Raw genomic sequence first — 13,160 nt, forward strand, 5'->3', positions numbered from 1 at the left:
ATTTACTATAATATATAAAGAGGGCATACTAAGAACACACCTATAGTAGCCTTAGGCTAAGCCTAGCCTAAAGTAGGCTTAAGCTTAACTTTTTTATATATATAAGGCTTATTTTCTAATAAGATATTAAATATAGTTTTTATTTAATATATATTTTTTATTATAATTATAAAAAAGTTAAGCTTAAGCCTATTTTAGGCTAGGCTTAGCTTAAGGCTATTATAAATATACTTTTAATATATTCTCTTTTTATATTATAATAAATAGATAGACTAGCTTTTTCTTCTTTCTTACTTTATAAGAAAGTTAATACTATTATAATACCTATCTATAAATACCTTAAAGCTAATCCTTAATAATAATATTATTAAGTATTTAGTATAGCTTTTAAAAAATATATAATATTTTTAATATATAATAGTAGTTTAATAGTATTATAATAAAGGAAAAAAAAATAAGAAAAAAAAAGACCTATTTAATACCTTATCTAAAAATAGGCCTTACTTATATATATACCTACCTAGGTAGTTAATATTAAGACGATCTCTCCTGGGTCGCTAGGAACGAATAAGTGCACAGACATCGGTATCTTATAGTAACTAACGTTAGGCTTACTGGCGGGCCTCATCAGGGCACCGTACGGCGATCCTCTCGGAGCAGGTCATAGGGATGGAAGGGGTGGTGACATCGCAAGTTGGCAGCACAGGAATGCTTCTCGCTCTCGTCAATTGAGTATTGCTAGTGGGCAATTGGCCATGGAAGAAACATTATACATACCACTGACCAGGAACCTCGAGCCTTGGCAGGGAGGGAGGGGGTCGAAAATTTTAGCCGTCAAGCTATTTATCAGTAGCAGTTGCGGTTGCACAATTTTGCGTCCGTTTGACATAGCTAGAGAGGTTGTCGGACTGCAAACCTCCCTTGTGCATACTAGAGTCTAATCACTGAGCTGTAGTTTGTAAATGGAGCCGACGCGAAACTAGAACGGATTGACAAGATCGGTCCTGGCTTCGCCCCGAAATGCCAGAAACGGGTCAACTTGCTTCGCATGGCTGTGGTAGTGATCTACGCGAATCATGTGTGCGTCGTTGCTGCGCTGATGCCACCAATATACGAATACAACGCTGTCTTGCATTGGCACCATAATCCGACGCATATGTCAAGTGCATGTGTCACATCTGACTTTGCCAGAGATTGATTACACCTCGCTGGGACTCACAAAGTACTTACGGTGTTCTCTGTGTTAGGCTGAATCGTGTCTGCCTTTATTACAGCGATTTCATTGGTAGACCGTTGTTCAACACACGTGGTAAGTGCGCGCATCAATGATTAAAAACATTCATTTCGTTAAAGAAGAGTGATATATTACTTAGGCTTCAATTTCTAACGGAGAAGAATGGTGAATGAAGCTTTTAGAGTGACTGTGAATCTCAGAATCATCCTGAGGATGAGAATTTTTATTCGACCCCGTGTAGCCGCTTACACACATAGATAGCAATGGCAGGCAAAGAAACAAACCTCTCAGAACATCTCTTTCTCACCAAGTTAGCTTCAGACACCGAACAGTACAAATGCACGGGTACGCAGTGCCCCACTATTGTATCGAATTTGCAGAACATTAATACAGATTAATTAAAATTCAAGACCGCGAACTTGTACGAGGGTTTTTCCCCTCCAAATCACCTATGTCAAGTTTGCCCCGCTGTCGGAGCAGATAACTAGTTAAGAGCCCCATCCGCTTGGTGGTGTTGACTCACCATAGATATTTCAACCTCGTCGCACAGTTGCCTCTTTCTTTTTGAATCTAACTTCTCGCCGCACTGGGCATTATTCCGACATTTCCTCTCATCTCCGTCTCTTGAGCCATGGATCTCGTTAACCAGTAAGAAATACTTGTCACTGGCCCTACTACCCCCACTCAGGACCTCCCGCGACCTCGTGCTAACTTTATGGATTTTGCCAACAGCCTAGAAGGCCGACTTCTGTTTGCCGTCCCAAAAAGTAATGACAACAGACCAACCACACGCTTGACAAATATAGACCCGGTTACTAACGAGTTTCTGCAGAGGGCCGCCTCAATGCCGCCACTCTGAACCTACTCGAAGGTGCAGACATCCAGTTCCGCCGCGAAAACCGCCTCGACATTGCCCTCGTCAAGAACCTTCCCATTGCGTTGATATTCCTCCCTGCAGCCGATATTCCAACTTTTGTTGGCCAAGGTCGCGTTGATCTCGGTATCACTGGCTTGGATCAAGTAAAGGAGTATGCTGCCGGTGTCAAAACCCACACGCCTGCTTCCGATAACGTTGCCGGATGCGAGACTGTGATGGACTTGGGTTTTGGTTCTTGCAAGCTCCAGGTTCAAGTGCCCGAAAAGGGCAAATATTCTTCGACTAGGGATTTGATCGGCCGTACTATCGGTACTAGCTTCCCCAACTTGACGGCTGAGCACTTCGTCAAGATTGAGGCGGGACTCGACCCAGCGTCGGACCAGCAACCTCCCACGCAAACTTTGCGTACCAATATCATTGAATTAAGCGGTAGCGTTGAGGCTGCTTGCGCTCTCGGCGTTGCTGAGGGCATTGTCGATCTCGTCGGTAAGCTACAAGTCGCAGTACTGATGTTACACAGAAGTACTAGCTAACGCGGTCACAGAATCTGGGGAAACGATGCGCGCTGCTGGCCTCGAAGCAATTGATACTGTAGTCGAGTCTAGCGCCATATTGATCAAGTCAACGAAGCCATCTAACGCAGATTTGGTAGAGCTTATCGCCTCGCGAATCCGCGGCGTCATTACAGCTCAGAAGTTTGTACTGTGCCAGTACAACGTGGAACGCTCTAAGCTCGTCGAAGCGACAAGAATCACTCCTGGCAAGCGTGCTGCCACCATTACGCAGCTTGACGCTGACGGTTGGGTCGCTGTTAGCTCAATGGTTGAGAAGAACAAGATTGCGCTGGTTATGGATGAGTTGACCCGCGTGGGGGCCCAGGACATCCTCGTTCTCGACATTCACAACACTCGGTAGGCCTGGACACAGCTCTACAACTGAAGAGCTCTAGATTCGGACTCTTGCTCCCAAATTTTAGACTTGTTATGGCGTTATAACCACTGCATCATGGCCCGAAATCCTTATGACCTACTGGTGCAATATAGCTCGTGCATTGACAACGCAAGAAAGGGTTGAGTATATAAGGCCTCGGGATCTTTTATTTTTGATTCACTTGTTGATATGATTCCCACGAATACCTCGTACAATCTCAGTTTGCAGAATTGCTGACAAGAAAACGAACGTCTTTGTGTGGACACATGCTGGCCTCGTGTGGGGCCACTAGAAGCAACTGCGAAATAATAACTACCTAAACGTTTGTTAGTGGTTCCTCTGACTGATGCCTGCTGCCGGAAGTGTCGGACACATTTCCACTGTACGAAACATGGTCGGCACCGTCACTGCTTGAGAAGCTATAAATGCCCGTCAGAAGAGTCTCTGCTCCGTCGATTTTCTTTTGTCGCCTTCATCTATTGATGCTATCACGCTGTAGGAATGGCACCCACTTCTTCTCGAGACCGTTCCCCAATACTCCGTGTCGATATGCCCAATGATGTCGTCGAGCCCCTTACAGTGCACAAGGTACGCGTGGAGCATGCCGTCTGTTTCGTTCATGTTTGACCTCGCAGGGTACTGCAGGGTGTGAGGTTCGGCATTCTCTAATACTATTTTAACAGATTGTCATGACTCCCATCAACTTCGTGTCTTTCTTGGTGTCACTAGTTCTTGTTGATATCCACTACACACGACGACGCTTGCATACACACGCAGAGTCCCCCAGTAGGCTACCAAGCTGGCTACATGATCTTTTATACCGCAGACATCCATACGAAGACCTTCGAGGGCAATCAAGCGAGATTCATGAGCCGTGGTATTATCACAGCAAGCAAAAGAAGCTTATGCGCATGGAAGCAGAGGATGCATTTCGATTGCGTGGCACCGTGCTCGTAGGGCTTGCTGTGGCGCTTGCGGCAGGCACAGCCGCTGCCCTGTATTCACTAAAAATACTCCTGTCGTGGCTTTGGGTGTAATTTGCCCGTCGCGTAAAGAGCATATCGATGGCAGGACTGTGTGATTGAGACATACAGCGCTCAAGTTCATATCCTTACTCACTGCTAGTTGCCATCATTGTGCTGCTGATGCGGCCTCGCGTCTAGGCTGAGGCAACACAGGCTCTGCGTGGATCGCCCTCTCCTCAATACATAGAGATAGATAGCGGTCAGAACACGGTGAAACAATTGGCAATTTATCAAAAAATTGTATATGTATTTGTCTGATGGAAAGCCGATCGTGGCAGCCCGGGTATATGTACTGCTTCGCAGTACCAAAAAGACCAGCATCCGGGATATATAAGCACCACCAAACTGCCGAGGCCCGGTGAATTAGGTGAAATAGGGCTCAAAACTTCAATACAAAGTTTTCCAGGGAAAGGCGTCTAGAGAAGTGAAGAAGCTGTGTATGCGAAGCCCGTTTCCTTTGTTCACCAGGCCAACACAACGGCGCCAACGCACTTCAGAGGCAACCCATTCTGTCCTCCACGCTGCTCCAGTACACTAATGGCCGGGGCTCCAGTAATCCGAGTTCTTTGGGGAAAGTGGTTCGTTCTTGAACCAGCCCAACGATGGATGGCTGCCTGTTTATAATGCTGTTGATTGTGCGGGCGACACTGAAGCCCATTAAACTCGAGAGCGGAATGCTGCGGGTGTGGCTTTGCGATGGAGAAATTCGAATGTAAGTGCGGAAATTGCTTGGAATTTTGTTGTGTTGAAACCGTGAAGCCGCCATATTGTTTTGGTACTGTGCTTGCTTCGTTATGGTGGGTAGAACGCAGTCGCGAATCTGCCGCTCCGTTGGTAAAGGATATTGGTTCACCGTAAAAAGACGTGCGCACTCGAGCTCAACTAAGCAGAGAGAAGAGGTCTATGCTTATTGATCAATAATGTGACCCTTTTTGCTTTGCATGAGCTATTATTGCCTGAATCGATCGATACTTCATGTACTGGTATTATTGGCAACAGGGTGTCTGGTTGGTTGTGTGCCCTCGAACGACGATATGTAATCTTGGAAAGAGAAATGCAATGATTGCTTGTTGAGGCGAAGAATTTGAGAAACGGGTTAGCACAGTTTATTTAAACTACGATACAACAACCTTTGCGCATAAATAAGGCCTCGTCTTTATTTAAGCCTCGAGTTTCGTAAACTGGCAATATTGGCTACTGAAAGCAAGCCTGGGGCTTGACAAGCATGTCCGAAGCTGTTTCAGGCATGCTGGTTTTGCAACAGCAAGAATAGCGCGTCTCCGGTTCTGAAACCAACGCAGCATCAGCCCCTGAAATCAAAAGTCAGAAGGACACCTTGGCCAAAAGATAATAAGGAAAGAAGAGAAACTGAACAAACAGTTTTCTTTCCTAGGTACAAGGAAGATGGCGGTAAATTTTGAACATAGGATATGTTCGGTGGAAGGGTTTGTGGCCCTTGTGGGTGTACCTCCCTCCTGTACCTTAGATACCTACTAACCTACCTAGGTAGGTAGGGATTTACTTACCTATGCAGTGGTACCTTAGGGCCTACCCCGACTCCTCCGCTGCAGCGTATGAAAATCTTTAATAAGGGCTATGTATAAGACCTCCTCCCAGTGTTCAATATGCTTTCTTCTAGCTACTTACGCGATCTTCAGGGGTTGGCTAGAAACACTGTCAGTTACCAGGTTGCGTCTATCAGCTAGGGGCTTCACCGAAGCTCACTCATATTCATAAATATGGAACTATCATCCTGAGATATCTAATTATTAAGGTGGGACTGATGCCATACGTATTCTTCGATTCTAGTCATGGTTCAAGGAATAAAATTGCAAGTCATGCCAAAAATTCTTAACGCCACTTGATGTCCATATCTTAGGAAAAAAGAAGACCACGGGATGGCCTTTGTTGCTACAGTCCATTAAATGTAGTCATCAATTGGAGTAGACGATGCACACCTTGATTTAACCGAGATCTCCATATCTATAGGCAGTTTTGTCCGATCGGCGAAGAGTTTTGCTTTTTCGAATACTTTCCACCCAGACAGAATCGTCCAACATGCCTCGGGCCTGGGCAGGGCTTAAGGATCTACCCCTGCGATCGGTCTGTGCATTGGAGGCATCCGAGGGGCTGAGCTGAAAGCTCGTTCGCATAGGACTAGCCGGTGGGGATAGCCCTCCTCCCGATGTTCTGGGGAAGCTCAACGGGTGTTGAGTGACGGAGTCGCGCGGCGAGATCTCGCCGGCCCAGACAGATGGTCTTCTCGGCGTCTCCAGACTAGTGTCAAGGCTAGGAAGCAGCGGCCTATGTGTTCTGTCAGAAGTTCCAGTAGCTATATCATTGTTTGGCTCCTCGTCGTCAACTAAAATTTCAGGTACGCTCAGTTGAGGAACCATGGTCATACGCGCGGAACGCTTCATATTCATATGCTGCTTGAACTTTCTTGACCAGAATCTGGATTGTAAGTTAGTCCCAGTCATGACTGCGCTGGTACTCATTGATGTTCGCACTCACAAAGTGTCAAAGAAGCCCAAAACGGTTCTTCGTCGGATCTCTTCATCCACTCGCTGAAGTCGAGCTCTCCGTCGCAAGAATTCGTCCAGTCTACCGATTGTTAAAAAACTTGTACCTTGGTCGAAGAAGGATAAGAGACGCTACCAACCTTAGGCTCTTGCTATCGTTGATGATTTTGTAGTGGGCAAGAATCAGTAAAACGTCTGAGAACGCGATACCTCTGTCGGGATCTGCAGCTACAAGAACTTCCTCGAAGAAAACGTTGAACACCCGGCGCCTGGCTCGGATTTTCTCAACGTCAAGCTTCGCCAGTCTTCGATTCAGTCTGCCAAGGTCAATGTCCCCGCCCGCATTCGAAGCGACAATGGAAGAATGGCGTGACATTCGAATATCACTGCGAACGTCGTCAAGAATTTGGGAGACGGAGTCCTCTGGGTCGTAGATCCTCATTTGAAAGATACCAGAGAGCTCACCTAGCAAGCGGGGGAATTGGTCCTTGGTAATATATCCGGTTCCGGCAGGGTCAACACTTCTCCATGCCTCTTTGAAGCGCCGGATCTCATCTCTATCAACAACTGACATGCCACTAGATCGCTGATAGACATAGCTAAAGCTCTCATAGATAAGGGAAACGAAAAGGTTGACGAAGATGTACATGCTGATGATGTTCCACCCGACGAAGAGTATTCTCGCCCAGGGCTTGCTTCCACAGTCACTGTCAAAGAACGTCGAGTCCTTCACGCAGAGGGGTGGCTCAATACCTGCGTAGTCTTCCATGATCTGGTTCCAGCCTTCGCCCAGACTCATGCGAAATAGCAGAATGAGGGCATTGGGCACCGTACGAAAATTCAAGTCGCTCGTTTCTTGGCTACCAAAGCGCGTTAAACTAAACGCCTGCGTCATTGCGATAGCAAATACCAAGAACAAGACTAGCCACGTGGCCAGCAAATTGCTGATTACCGTCAGGCTTGCGGCAGCAGTTTTGAAAAGCTGATCCAATGCGTCGTTTCGCGGTATGAGCAGGAGAATAATGGCCACCAGGAATATCTTGTACAGCTGTTCATAGGCCTCACCACGAGTGTTGGCGATCAGAAGTGAAAGGGTGGCAATGAATGCTCCGGAGACCACAACCAAAGCATAGAGATCCCATGAACTTTTCCTGAATCTGCTCCAGCCCAGTCCGAATATGCGGATTGCGATGTTGCTCATGTAGACTAGGACGAACAACAAAGACACAAATTCTCGAGTCCTCGCCCACCATCGCGGCTCATTGTTAAATTCTGCGACGAGCAGGGCCAGGTGAAGAACGAGTACAACTGTGACCATCTGGTACCACTTTCCACGTTTCTCTATGGCTCTCTTGTGGCACCACCGCTTCCACTCTTTTCCCTTGTCATTGTAAGAGCTCTTGGATGGAGATATTTGTCTCAAAAGTTTTCGCAGCTCGAGCCAGGATCGCTGTTCTGCAGTAAGAAAAGCGACGCCAGTCTGTTCCGTATAGTTTCGCATGAAGACTGAAATGAACAATGTGAGGACAAAGACAGTAGCCATCAGGTTGAAAATAACGAAGAACATAGCATTACCCTGCGCGGCAAGGTCTTGAGGCTGCGACCCCCGCCCCGTTATGGCCTGGGCAGCGAATGAGACATCTGTCCATCCTTCCTGGCTGACAATTTGGTAAAGTGTAAATAGTGACGAACCGAAGTCATCGAATTTGAAATAGGAATTGTCTGCCACGCGGGGGGCTAGCATCACCCAGTCATCTTTGAAAGGGGTACTGCCATACTCGCCGAAGCATTGTGCCAGTAGTGTTATGTTGTCACCGTCATTGCATGATATCATTTTGCCGTTGAAGACATTCAACCCGTAAATGGCGAACGGAATAAGCAAAGAAATCGAAACAAAAGCAGCCTGCGCGGTATTAGTACGGTTGAGATCAATGCTGTGTTGATGTGTCACTTACGCCAAAAATTTTCCACCAGCCAACAATTATGACCGAGTGGAAGGTGTCTCGGGCGCTGTTGCTGACATTCAGAAGCCGCAGGGCTCTAAGCGCCTTGAATGCCCCTACGGCGCGGGAAATAGCTCCGTCATTGATGAAGAGCGTGATGACGTTGATCCAGAGTGTCACCAACACCAATGTATCCATGACTCCCCATAGGCTCCGTAGATACGCGTTTGGGGTCCAAAATGCGCCATCCGCAATTATCTTGATAGCGGCCTCCAACGTAAACACAAGTACGAATGCTAAATCCGTCCAAACAAACCAGTTAATAGTGTCTGATTGATGCCCTTCCCTGTATTCTCGTTGATAGAGTGGTGTTGTAACGCATGCAATAGCCACCATCGCCACAACGCAGGTATAAATAAAAGCCGACAGTGCATACCACGCGATCTTAGTTGGGTCAACTCCATCAACTCGTTCAAACCCTCTAGCGGGGCCGACAAGTCTCTGGCAAAACCTTCGCAGTTTGCTAGCTGGTGGGAAGACGTATAGTGTCGTGTTGTAGTTCGGGTGTCTTGCGAGGTATTCTCTTTGAGCTTTGCGCCTCGCAGCTGTTGCAGACACGACATGCCGAGCCATCTGTCGCGGATCCAAAGTATCGTTCGGTCCGTCAAATTTGATACTCGTGTAGAATGGATTGGGTTCCTGGTCCGAAAATTTGTTTTTCAGTCTTTGCCACAGCCCTGCCAGGCCACGACTCGAGCTCACTGGGAATGTAGATGTGGGCCTACCGGCCCCGGGGTTTCCTATCACGTTTTGCAAAGGCTCCGTGTTCTCATCATCGAGAAAGTCACGAACTACCGCATCCTTCAAAAGCATTTCCATCATGGCGGGGCCGTAATCCAAAGGATCGCGTCGGCGCCGGGACTTGCCCAGATTGAATATTGATGAAAGTGCAAGGTTGCTCGCGTTGTGGCCGAGCTCCTTGCGTTGTAGGAAAGCCTTGACTTGCTCCAGGCGCTTTTCATCTTCCGATACATCGAAATTTTCCTGGATAACAGCAATGAACATGTTGACCAGAATGAAGTACGACAGCGTAAACCAGCCGATCAAAAATGTGGCGCCAATCCAGCCAGTCTTATAGCCATGTGCGTAAGAGGTGACTGAGTAAAGAATGTCGGTCCAATTCTCACTGGATAGTATCTGGTACATTCCCAGGAATGAGTTGTAAATGGTGAAAAAGGATATGCGATTGAGTCCGCCACCATCGTTGAACACCGGAATCTCGCCTCGAAACAGTTGCGAGGCAAAAATCGATACAAGGAATGTCATCAAAAAGACAAACAACATCAGGTTCGCAATACCGGCAGCATTACCAAGCACAAGAAGGATAAGTTTTCGCGTCATCGGCACCGCTAACACAATTCGGTAGGCACGGACGATTTGAAAGACGGTAAGCCACCAGTATGCCGATGTGTGGCGGATTGGTGGGATAAGTATGACGGTAGTGGTGATTGTCAGTCCGAGGTCAAACAGGTTCGCCCAGCTTCGGTGGAAATTTCGCCAATTTGAAGCCAGTCGCGCTGCTATCTCGATATCCAAAAGGAGAGTGACAGCAACTTCAGCGCCATCAATGAACCTTTCGCGAGATTGTGACATTCGAGCGCTACGGCATGCCTGGCAAATCAGTCCAAACACAACAATCAGCGTGAACAGAAGTTTAGTCCTCTCAACAAGGAGTCGAAGTGTAGACTTCCGACCACGGTCCTCAAAATGTGGTTGGATGGACGATTGATGATCCGAAGTAAACGCGCTTCCTTTGCTCTCTTCCCTGATGACTTGAAAAGACGAGGTAATGACTGCAATGAGAAGATTGGTAAGCCAAAGTGTCATGATCATGATGCCAGCGCCGAAGAAAAGTGCAGCTTGCTGGTAATCAGAAGCCATTGTTTTATACATGAGATCCGAAAAGGTATTTGCGCTCATGATAACAAACACTAGCTCCAGAGATTGCAAAATGTTGTCAAAATTCACGGTGCCATTGGACGGGTTATCCTGCTGAAGGCAAAGCGACCCCCGGGGACAAATGAAGCCTTTGCCTTTCCCCACGCCGGGAACAAGCTCATCCAGCAAATCCGGGGTCCCGAACTTGACCCAAGGCATGATTGCGCCAGTATCGTTGTTCAAATAGCCCCCGCAAAGCTGGTCGTCGTTCGTAAAGGCAGCTGATAAATTCGTCGGTTGAAGCGGGTCTAGCCAAATGCATTGGCGACTAAAACTAGACTTGAAGCTTTGAACGCCGATAATGGCAAACAAAAGCCAAAAAAAGCACAGGAGAAAAGCAACACGCACGAGCAGCGGTGCAGCCTTTTTTAGACTTCGGAGTATAATTGCCGTACCGTGCGTGAGGGAAAGTAGGCGCAGGATGCGAAGACAGCTAAGCATCTTGAAAATGTACAAGTGGTGGTGACTCTCTAAGCCAGTAATGCCCAATATAAAGGTGGTCCAGAATGAAACGACGGCAATAAAATCCAGTCTGTTGAAGGAATGGCGAAGAAATGCTCGCCGCGCAAGCTGGAAGCGCATCTGAGCTTCCACAGTTTCTGGTGCACCAGGAGGGCCATGCATGAAAGTCGTGAAAGATCGAGCAATGGTTGGTTGATCAGGAGATATCTGACGAGTACCCTTCACTGATCCTTGGCGCTGCGGTTGAAAGAACGTCCGATATTGTTCCGAAATGATAGCACGAACTCCTTTCTTCCGATCGATTGTGCTGTACTCTGCGGCATTCATGACAAATCCAGACACGACAATACGCGCTCCTATTTCCAGAGTGAACACAATGAAAAGGGCTAGCATTGCCCAGTCCATCGCCCTGCCACCAAACCGCTTAGGTCGCTCATGACCTGGTGTGAATACACTTGGTCCAGATTCAACAGCCAGCAGAATTGTCTGGAGAACAATCAGTAGTAAGATAATTGGTTCTGTGTATGGATTCACAAGAACATTGCAAAGTTCAATTCGAATTTTACTTCGAGGAGAGAAGAATCCGAGGGAATGCCCTTTCAAAGGGTTGGTGGAGCCTCCCGGGGGACGATGCGGCAAAGTTGCAGCGCCGTGGCTCATACCTTTTTCGCCTGCCGGTACGCCAATTTGGGGCTGATAAGAAGTGACCACTTGCATCGAGTCCATATTACCTCCAGAATGTTCATATATAGCCCCGTCGGTTGCTTGCGAGTTCCTTGCGGCTTGCAATGATACGCGCTGATGGACTGCCACTTCACTTTCTCCGCTAATATTGACGACTCTTTGTGACATTGCTCGTACAATCGAGCCAGCGCGCTGAAATGCCCCGGACGGGGATGGCGAGCGGGAAGTACGTGTTTCTCCTGGAACAAGAGTCATACCGTAAGCGCGGTTGCGACTGCTGCCAAGGCTGAGCGGCTTTTGATCGGACGCTCGTAGCGTCTGCCTCCCTCTAGTATTGCCATTTCCCAAATCGGGGGAAGGAGGAAAGCCAGTATGTGATATCGGCTCGATTCGATCATTCGCAGAGGCACCGGATATGGCTTGTGCCTGTGATGTCAGCGGAACACTATCTGAATCCGCATATTCTTGGTGCTGCGCCTCGTCGATGTAGGCCAGCCCAGCATCGAAAGGATTGTTGGAGGGAAAGTAGGGGTCGTGTCCGTCGGAAAAGCCGTATATTTCAGGAGGCAGTGCCATTTGCAATGCTGAATAGTCCATTGGGGACTCAGGTCTCATGTAAGGCCCCATCCTCGAATATTCGAGAGGGTCCCAGCTCCTCGCGGCATTGGTAACATCAGAACTCGGTTGTCCTGAACTTGGTGTATCTGATGTCATTTGTTTAACGGTTTCCGGGGAGTGCTCAGCACAACTCTCTTCACCCCTGTCATTGGCTTGAACATCTTCAGGCCGGATCGATTGGCCCCGGCGCTGCTGGCCAGTGCTGCTGCTCTGTGGCTCCATGATCTTCTGCCTTCCTGCAGCTATCTGCTAGTTGCGCTTCCGAGGATCATAGCCAAGCGGCGTGCGGTTGTGCTATCAAGACACAAACAATCATTTGAACATGTTGAAGGGGGGGGGGATTAGGTGGATGGGAGCAGGCAAGCTTTTGTGTATCACGACAACGGCATGACGTTGTGGTAACACATTTCAAACACAGAGGGCAAGGGGCCCCTCGATCCGCAAGTGCGAGGATTCGCACTGTTAAGTACAACGACTAAGGTGCGTAGCGACACGTGCCAGTGCGTATACAGTGCTAATACTAAAGCAGCATTTCTTCTGCGAATCAAGTCCAGTACAAGGCCCAGGTGGCGGAGTGGTTATGCGTCGCAGCCTCTGTAGATTTCACAGAGGCGGTTGGTTCGAATCTGGCCAGGGTCGCCAATTTTAACCCGCATTCCACCCTGTAGGGGCGTGATCTGCCATGTTGACAGCAGAGGATTGACACTACTAAAGAACAATAGGTTACACAAACAGCGGCGTTCAGCTGATAAGATAGCTTCCACTATTCTTATGCTTATTTAAGATACAAGGCACTACTCTGTAATTTGTACAAATTAGTTATAGCTTAACTAGAAAATGTAACACATATAGGAGGGATACCTAGGC

General features: G+C 47.8%; 3 protein-coding genes across 3 annotated transcripts; 2 read left to right on the plus strand and 1 right to left on the minus strand.

The window, feature by feature from the left end:
* Nucleotides 1-1,497: 1,497 nt before the first annotated feature.
* CCM_06676 (ATP phosphoribosyltransferase) lies at nucleotides 1,498-3,026 on the plus strand (the record flags this gene model as incomplete). The annotated part of the gene is made up of 3 exons (XM_006671817.1): nucleotides 1,498-1,579; nucleotides 2,067-2,597; nucleotides 2,656-3,026. 3 exons carry the CDS (start codon nucleotides 1,498-1,500, stop codon nucleotides 3,024-3,026), a joined length of 984 nt encoding a protein of 327 aa, XP_006671880.1.
* Nucleotides 3,027-3,600: 574 nt separating this feature from the next.
* Nucleotides 3,601-4,078, plus strand: CCM_06677 (uncharacterized protein; the record flags this gene model as incomplete). Its single annotated transcript, XM_006671818.1, has 2 exons — nucleotides 3,601-3,687; nucleotides 3,725-4,078. 2 exons carry the CDS (start codon nucleotides 3,601-3,603, stop codon nucleotides 4,076-4,078), a joined length of 441 nt encoding a protein of 146 aa, XP_006671881.1.
* Nucleotides 4,079-6,030: 1,952 nt separating this feature from the next.
* CCM_06678 (calcium channel subunit Cch1) lies at nucleotides 6,031-12,515 on the minus strand (the record flags this gene model as incomplete). Its single annotated transcript, XM_006671819.1, has 4 exons — nucleotides 6,031-6,548; nucleotides 6,581-6,670; nucleotides 6,742-8,491; nucleotides 8,544-12,515. The coding sequence occupies 4 exons, from the start codon at nucleotides 12,513-12,515 to the stop codon at nucleotides 6,031-6,033; spliced, it is 6,330 nt and encodes a 2,109-aa protein (XP_006671882.1).
* Nucleotides 12,516-13,160: the final 645 nt, after the last annotated feature.

The sequence above is a fragment of the Cordyceps militaris genome (genome assembly GCF_000225605.1).
Source record: "Cordyceps militaris CM01 unplaced genomic scaffold CCM_S00005, whole genome shotgun sequence".
NCBI classification, from domain to species: domain Eukaryota; kingdom Fungi; phylum Ascomycota; class Sordariomycetes; order Hypocreales; family Cordycipitaceae; genus Cordyceps; species Cordyceps militaris.